This window comes from Oryzias melastigma, linkage group LG3 (genome assembly GCF_002922805.2).
Source record: "Oryzias melastigma strain HK-1 linkage group LG3, ASM292280v2, whole genome shotgun sequence".
Taxonomy (NCBI): Eukaryota; Metazoa; Chordata; class Actinopteri; order Beloniformes; family Adrianichthyidae; genus Oryzias; species Oryzias melastigma.
Window position 1 is genome coordinate 13,344,750 of NC_050514.1, and position 8,936 is coordinate 13,353,685.

Genomic DNA, 8,936 nt, shown 5'->3' on the forward strand with positions numbered 1-8,936 from the left:
TTTTGTTTTCTTTTTTCAAACCATCAAAGCAACAGAACCAAAAATATATAGAGAACAATGCTTAAGGTTTTATAGAGCAAAAATGAATGTTACTGTTGTTCAGATGCGTTGTTAATTGACACACTAACTGGACTGAATTTAAAGCTGAAAGGAAACTAAAGGTTTTGCTTTAAATGAATACAAATTAAAATGATTTTTAGTGTTTTTAAAGGATAACCAAATCACTCTTCATAACCGTGACCTGCATTATGGTTTGTAGGTCAGCAGATATTCCAGCTTTTGGTTGCCTGCAGGGTTTTCTTTGACTATTTTTCTGGCACAGAAATCTAGACACATATAGCTCTATAATTTTAGGACACCTGATTTTTGGCCAGACAATTTTCTTCTGACTTTTTTGCTTGTTTTGGTGAGTTTTGAGTCTAGCTGATAAAAGCAACTGTAAATAGCTAAATGTTTTTCTACTTCAAAAGTGTTTTAAATAAAACAAAAATGCAGATGCATGGCTCTGTCACTGGAAAAAGAGAAAAACACACAAAAAAACTGTGATTTCATGCAAGATTAAGATGAAAAAGAGGACTTCATTAATTTAACAATTAAATCAAAAAAGGGGAAAAAAAGAGAACTTCCATGCAGATTTGTTTAAATATCTTTGTGGGGATGTTGTCATTGTTGCTAAAAAGACACTATACATTTTTTAAATCTTATTTTACTCTTTGGCCTCCGAAATTACTACAGACAGTCCTTGGTTACTTTATTTACAAAAGTTTGTCTGATCTGATATTCTGCTAAATGAACCCCCAAAGATATAAAAACAAAAGTGCATGTGCGTGGATATAAAACACACACACGACACTTTTACATAACTGTTATCCTACAAATGTGAACGACAGACAAGGAGTTGCTACAAAGCCTATGTCCGTGACCATGTTGAGGATTCTTGCTCAACATATATATATATATACACACATATATATATACATATATCAAAGCCTTATTTTAGGAAAGCTTCTTCCATCTCCCAGGAAAGAAAGGGAAGTGATGTAACTTAAACAAGTACTTAGTTTAGGTTGTTCTCAATACCAAAAGAGCTACTTTTTCCCTCAAAAATTAGAAAGAAAATGGATGAAATACAAAGCAAAAAAGCAACACACAAAATACCAAAAAAATAAGTTGAAATGACATAGACAAGAAGAGCAGCATAGGTGTCCAAGCGTACTCTTCAGTGTTAAAGAAAAGCATGAGAAGAAATGTGAAAACAGTAATCTGTCAACAACAAAAGAGATAATGTTGATTTTTCTTCTCTTGAAATTCCAGCTCAACCTTAGTTTAGGAACCACATGAAGGTAAGTCACCGTTCCTCCTTACGGCAATATGTAACACGTATTTGGTAATTGTAGTCATATTATCCAAAAGACGTCCAATCTAAGAACCTAATGTTTGGTGTTTTTCACTGTCAGAGAGAATTAAAAAAAACATCTCTCACTAACATTTTAGAGTGTCTGAAAGGTGTCAAAATTTCCAAAAATAAAGGTCTGTATATATATATATATATTTTTTTTTTTTTAAGAAAGCCTGAATGAAAGATGTCTGGTCATAAAAACCATATAGCAACAGAGCAAAGACATCAAATCCCCCACTCAAAAAAAAATCTGGTGTCAAGTTCATCTGCAAAGTATGAGATTTCTAACATGTATTGAGAAGTAGTACACACATAAACAACACAGACTGCTGAAAAGAACAAAACCTCTTTTGGTCCTTTATAGAAAATGCACATTCTGGTGGACCAGGGTTTTATAAGCAGTCACAAGGCTCCACAGATACAACAAGCTCTCTGCAGAGACAGTAAGGCAATTTTATGATCACCAAGGAAATCAATCCGCTTTCCATATGGCAGGTTTCAGTTCTTTTTTGAAAGAAGGTAACATTATAAACAAAAAAGAAAAACAAAACAAAACAACACACTGACGGGTTACTGTTAAAGAAAATAGCTGCCCTGTAAAAATCTGCTCAGTAAAAATATTTAGACCGTTTTCTTGCGATTGTTGCTTTTTGTTATTGGTTTGAATTGTTTTTTTCTATATCAGCTGGCTCATTAAGCTTTAAGGAGTTATTGTCTTTGATCCAGCGGGGCATCAGGGTAAAAAGAGGCGACATCTCAAAAGCACTGAAGCCAGCCTGCAAAGATGCAGAAATAGAGATGGAAAAGGAAACACCAAAAAAAGAAAAATAAGAATCCCAAACTAAAGCAAACTCACAGAGTTCGACAGCTACTAAGGCAACTTTTGCCAAATACAATATAAGCCCATGTATATTGCAACACAACAATATATTAATTTAATAAAATACACAATATAGCTTTTGTACACGTAACATTTTGGCTCAAATGCACAGAAATTGCAGTGAAATCAATAAAAAATATGTCAATTTTTTTATGTAAACACACCTAAATTGGATAGATACATATACACACATAATGATATTATGTATAGTGATAATGTGAAGGGACATTTCCTTGTTTATTCATGTTTTTGGATATTTGTCTTGAAAAGAATGGCAGTGTCCTTTGCAGTTCTTTGAGTTAGTACTCACACGACCTTAACTCCAGGACACATTTTGCTGAGATTCCCCTTTTTTTTTCTTAAAAAATGTATAAATATTCTGTTAATATTTGGACACTATACATGGAGTCATACATACAGTAATCTATATAATCATATAGATGTCTTTTTCACAGTTGAGGAAAAATATCCCTTTTTATACAACTTGTGATTGCCTTCGGGCATAGTCACACACATGATAATTCACTGTACACAAGGGACTAGAAGCTGATGATGAACATGTATAAGACAAATCACAGATGGTTAATTGTGTGTAAGTGTTGCTTGTGTGTGTCTTTGTGTGTGGCAGGGTGTCAGTGCTTATGGGCAGGTCAGCATATGTATCCGCACAAAGTAGCGCACGTGTAAAATGGTGCGTGCCACTACGTTACTCAGAAACATGAACATTTAAATAGAGGTGTAAGAGACAGACACAGTTTACACGTGTTACAAATGACAGGTAAAACATGGTTACACTGTTATATTAACCTTCTGCAAACTCAATCCTGATTGACCGATCTCTTCTGCTACAGGACCTGTTGACGCTGAACACTTAAAAGTGTGTTAAGTTGAGAAAAAAATTAGCTGTGTGTATTTCATTTTTCTTTTTTTTTGGTGTCCTGAAGAGATTATCGTGTATTTCTGTTTCCACATCGATTGTCACGTCTGACAGTAAAAAGTCTTTTTTTTTTCTCCCTTTCTGTTTCAGTATCCATCACACATAACAAAAAAATCCACCTACACAAACTTAGATATGTAGGATTTCACGAGAGACCATGAACAACACACATTATGAGCTGGTGGGCACTTAGATAAGAGCTTGCGAGGTGCAAGAGGTAAAAACCTCAGCAATTAGCTTAAAAATCCAAAAGAAAAAGTCAAAAAATTCAGAAGTCAGTTCCTTTGAGTTGGTTGGGTAGCACAAAAACCGGTGCCGGGTGGCTGACATACGAAAGTGTATTGACAGTCCAGTGTTGGTAGTTTTCTACAACAAATATAGTGAAAAGAGCCCCAGTGTTAAGAGCCATTCAACATTTTCAATTCATTTTGGTGAGTCTTTGTCATGAGAGTTCTTGGGATGTCATCCCTTCCGACTCTCTGCATCCACGTTGACCTTTGTTGTGGCCTGACGTATCACTTCCTGAGCGTGCCGGTGGCCTCATTTCCTCTACAGTCCTGCAATAGTTTGTCGATGTCCCTGACCACCTGGTCAGCGTCCATACCATCGCGGCTCACGTTTGGCTCCGCCTGCTCTAGGACGCACTCCATCTCAGCTGCTGCCTCCTGACTGATTCGTGAGCGGGCCTCCGCCAGCACCTTTGCCACTGGGTCGGAGGGCGGTAGGGATGGGTAAATCAGCTGGTCTCTTGTTTGTTTAGTCGGAGAGAGGTACTGACCATCGGGAGGCCCATAGTGGCCCGAGCATGAGGCAGGGGGCGGTTTTCCCTCAGCCCCATCTGCTGGGCTTTTGACTGAAGAACAAGGCGACATTGTCGAGCAGCCCTTGCTGGGACTGGTAGATGCAGAGGGGACTTCTTGGAGAAGAGGGCTGAGGGCACGTTTTGCTTTCAGGTAGGGCTTGACATTTGCAACAAGGATGGTGTGGTCACGTCTGTCTTTGCCAAAAGTGCAGAATGTTTTCTTGCCGTTGGGATTGACAGCCTCATAGGTCTCAGTCTCGGGCACAGTCTCCATCCCTGCGGGCACAAACATATTGTTGCGGTAGTCAATGCCCTCCGCCTGGTTTCCACCAGCAGGGAACTGTGGCATCCAGCAGCGGTCAGAATGACCCAGTACTCTGCACTCTTCTGTGCAATTCACACAATCCTCATCTGCAGAAGAAAAGAGGGGTGGGGGGTAAGAAGAGAGTGATATTCACGTCAGTAGTGTGTACAAAACAGAATAAAACCACACAATCAGAGGGTAATTGAATAACATTGCTACTATTAATGTGAACTAAAAAGGAGTGCAAGTTTTAAGTTGAAAAAGTGCATCAAAGCCAAAAGAGAAAAGATTCAAAAACAGCATCAGCATACTGAGGATGTTCTTTTACTAATGCATATATAAACACATGAACGCACACATGCATGCACACAGTTTTCCAGAGGGAACTGGGGGGGTAGGGGTGGACGGGGGGGTAGACACCTGCTTGCATTTTCCAATGCTCTGATCAAGGAGATGGCAGAGCATACAGAAAAGATGGGGAAGGAGGGAGAGAAAAACAACAATGGCTCAGGTTTGGCAAAGGCACGGTGCCGTTATCATAAATTCATGTCAGTGGGCTTTGAAGCCCTCCCTAGATAGAGAGGCTGTGCCAAATGGCTTGTGCTTCTTCCCCGTGTGTTTGTGTGTGCTCATGTGTGAATGAGAGCGTGTGTCCTCCTCTTTCATCTCTATTCAGAAGGATGCACACTCTGGCTGATTACGGGAGTGTTCAAATGGATAGAGAACTTGGTTAAAAAAAATAAATAAAAGGCTCCCCCCATCCTCTCAGAGCTAAAGAGCAAGTGTTTGTCCTATAAATGTGACCTCCCCTCGTCTATCGGCTAAGAGGCAATAAAGAGTGAACATGCATAGATTCCTCCATTCATTTTATCTATAGAAACAGCTAACCATAGATCCTGGTTTACTTAAAATGTTGACAACATGTGGTTTCTTAAATTCACAAGTACGGCATCTTTTATTTATTTATTTATTTTCGTTTTTGCAATGAAAACCTTGAGAGAGAGTTGCTGGTTCATATAAAGCTACGTTCACACTGTCCTTGAACGCATTTTAGCAACCACTTAAAATATAAACACGCGTAAATACGCATTTCAGGTTTCTGTGCACATTTTTAAGATTAATTTTCGGTACAAAATAAGCAGTGTCAAAGTACAAAATAACGTGTCAAAAGTTAAACTAGGTCAAAATTTGACCAATCAGGGACTTTGATTTGGTAGTGACGTAAGGATGGCATTCCTTTTAATTCAGGGAAGAGTCAGCTGTGTGGGTTTTTTGGTTTTTTGCTTTTTTAGATTAGATTGGATTTGATTTGGTTTATTTCAAGCAAGAATAATGCAAAAACAATTCAGTAAACAGAGGTTTACATCCATGCAAAGACATGTCAAACAGAACAATTAGGCATCAAATTATTTCAAAAGTGATTATAAGGAAAAAATTAATAATTGTGGTTTGTGCTCACCCAGAATTATAAGAAACAAAATCTTTTATACATCGGAATAGAGCTGTGAAAGAAAAAGCCAGGAGCTTTGACATTTTACATCAAATCTCTTGCAATTGTAGGTGGCGGACGTGCTCTTTATCAGACATGAAAACATGAAGAAGCCCCTCCCTGATTGTCCAGTGTGAACATCATATGCTGAACACCCATTCAAGAACTTGCTCTTAGAACGCTCTAGAACAAACGTCACACGCTCGGTGTGAACATATCAAAACAGAACAGTAATAACTGTTTACAAAATCTAAGTAAATGTCAGTAAAATAAGAGCAACAAACACAAAATTATGATATTACAGTTCTTAATGCACATCGTTGTCAATTTACTCACACACATTCTAAAAAATATTGGTGATAAACTATTATCTTGACGACCCCCAGTGCACAAAAAGCGCAGTTGTTGTAGGGCTAACTGCCATTTCTTCAGCTTCATTTTAAAGCCAACTTTTAATGGGGTTCGGATGTGGCTAGGCAACATTTTCAATATTTTTTTTCCACTAATGTTTGAGCTCAATATTATTATTAGACACTGTAAGGCTACCCCATCCATCCCATTACACAATGCATGAACCTCTATAGCACAGCGAGAGTGCTGCTTTAAAGACCACAAACTTGGGACTAATACAATCTTTCGTTGATCCGAATGAGCGGACAGAGTGGATGTGCTCGAGTGCACTTGGCTTGCCTGTCTTTGCCGTGTTATGGGTCAGCAGCCTGGATTCCTGAGAGACTGCCCTCCTAAGCTGCAGAGATGAGCCTAACACTTCACAAATGTTTGAAGAAGGCAAACAGTGCTTGCGAGGAGAGCCTGACATTTCCCATGTCGAACCAGTCATCTGAAGAGGAAATAAAGCAAGCTAGAAAGCAGAGGCTAGACCAAATATGAAACGGACTACATTTAAATAGTAAAGGGGGTGAGTAAATGCATCTGCAAACACTGAGGTGTGTGTGTGTGTCCGCTTGAGTTTGTGCAGATTGATTTGAGGTTTGAATAAGAAAATACAAACAACATGTCAAAGCGCAGATTGATGAATGGGTCAAAAACAAAGAAGAAATACAAACCTGTACACAGTTTCCAACAGGAAAACACCTTATTACTGTATTCCATCATCCAGGCTTCAAGCACTGGACTGACATCTAATCATGATTACTGGATGCCAACCTCTGCTTTTTACACACTCAGCTTGCATGACTTCCGCACATAAACAAGTAACTTGGCCATAAGATGTCTCTGTGCTCAGAGGTGATTGTCCATTGACCATGTGCATATTAAAGCATAAATAATCCATGCAGACATATTTCCCTCTATTTAGTCAGAGGAAACCTCTGATAGATTATTTATGTCTCTGCTGCACGTACAACCTTGAGGCGTTCTCCTCATATCTATGGCTAACAATATGACATATGAGAGCAGGGGTGACATTCATCTCCCTGATTCTGTGCTGTGGCTTCAGCAGCTCTTTGGGATGGCCAGCAGAGGCCTCAAAACATTTGCTTGTAATTATTTGGCCACTAAGATAAGACTCTGTCTCTGTGCTGCATTTAGTCCAATGACTTATGATGACAGACATAATGAAACATAAAATCATTTGTCATAATTCGATTCACCCCCGAGTCCCTGATCTGGTTCACTCATGAATCAGTCAAAAAAATCCAGTTTTTTGTTTAATATTACAAAAAACAAATGGCAACCATCTCAGTGTGAATAGTTTCAGTTGGGAAGAAGTTTTGCAGGGTAGTTTTTTCTGTATTTTTTTTTAAACACACAATATGTACCCATCGACTGAGAACAAACAAACAGAAAAAACAAAAATTGCATGCGAATAGGGACTGTTCACGTTTTTCATTCCTCTCTGTCACTCAATGTGCCAGAGAGGTGCTTCGCCAGATTTGTCAAAAGCCTCTTTTTTTGTTTTTTATTAAAAAAAGCAGGGCGGTCTGTGAAAGAAAAGCTGCCGACAGTGAGCGAAGGGAAGCATAATATAGGCAGCGTGTGAATGAGAGGGACATCAAGCAGGCGAACCACAGAGGGATTCATTTTGACATTTCCAACACAAATATATTGACATTTGTGAATAATGAGATTCCTTTTGCAATGAACTGATCATGGGAAATTTAACACACGTTTTATTGCATCTTCTGAGACTTTAAACGCTACAATTCGAAGGTCCCAATTTTTACTTTAAGTATTAATTCAATTCTAAATGGATTACTGGACACTAATTAAAAATAACACAAAGTCTGAAACCAAACCTTCAAAGTATCATCTCATAAATACTTAAATAATTCAATTCCGATGGAAAAGTGAAAACTCAAAAAACGAAACTTTTCAGAACGTGTCATTGAAAGGCTAATCGAATCATCTGATCAGGGGTTGAGCAGTTAATTATCCTATCTTAGCAACTCCACCGGAAGCACTTAACCTGAATCTCTGATGGAAATCAAAAGTAGCATCTCCAGAGTCAACAAAAAAGGTGTAATTATACCCCGAACACGGTTCCCTAAATGTGTATGCCTCCCGAACAGCAAGGATCCAGCTTATCGTACTAGTTTGGCAGGGTTAATTGCATTACTTTAGGGCAGATTTTTAAGAGTGGCTAACAATGGCTTAAATAGGACAGCTCTGCACCTGCCACTCATCCTTAATGCTAAACGCACGTGAAACTAAAATTAAAGTGCAGTGGGGAATCTTAAAGCAATCTTTAAAAAAAAGAAAAACATCAATGTCATGCGGACATTTTAATATTTTCAGAAATACCTTTAATGTGTCTGTGAAACATAAGTAAATGATTTTGACTTAATGTCAGAACACTGAGAAACAGACCAAAGATGAATGAATAAAGACTTTATTCCTGGTGGAACAACATAGACCTGATGCAAAATAGTGAAAATATGCAAAGTGTGTTAAGATCTTTGTTTGAGGTTTGTATTGACGGAACATGCTGTTCCTCGGAAATGAAGATAAAGAATATGCATCTGGATATTTGTTGGTGAACAAGTGGGCCTACATGAGAACACGATAACAAAAGATTTCACTGAGAGTTGCACTTCATCTGCTTTGCTGACTGATCTGAACGTCTGAGCTAAAAGAAAAACAATATTGATGTTTCATTTTCAAGC

The 8,936-nt window shown here is 38.4% G+C and overlaps 1 protein-coding gene across 2 annotated transcripts in view; it reads right to left on the bottom strand.

The window, feature by feature from the left end:
- Window positions 1-1,666: 1,666 nt before the first annotated feature.
- Window positions 1,667-8,936, bottom strand: part of pcdh17 (protocadherin 17) — a 59,646-nt gene continuing 52,376 nt past the window's right edge. For both annotated transcript variants that reach the window (XM_024295550.2, XM_024295549.2), the window contains exon 5: window positions 1,667-4,429. In XM_024295550.2, coding sequence (XP_024151318.1) covers window positions 3,732-4,429 — 698 coding nt within the window. In that variant the 3' untranslated portion in view covers window positions 1,667-3,731. The remainder of the gene's footprint in view (window positions 4,430-8,936) is intronic.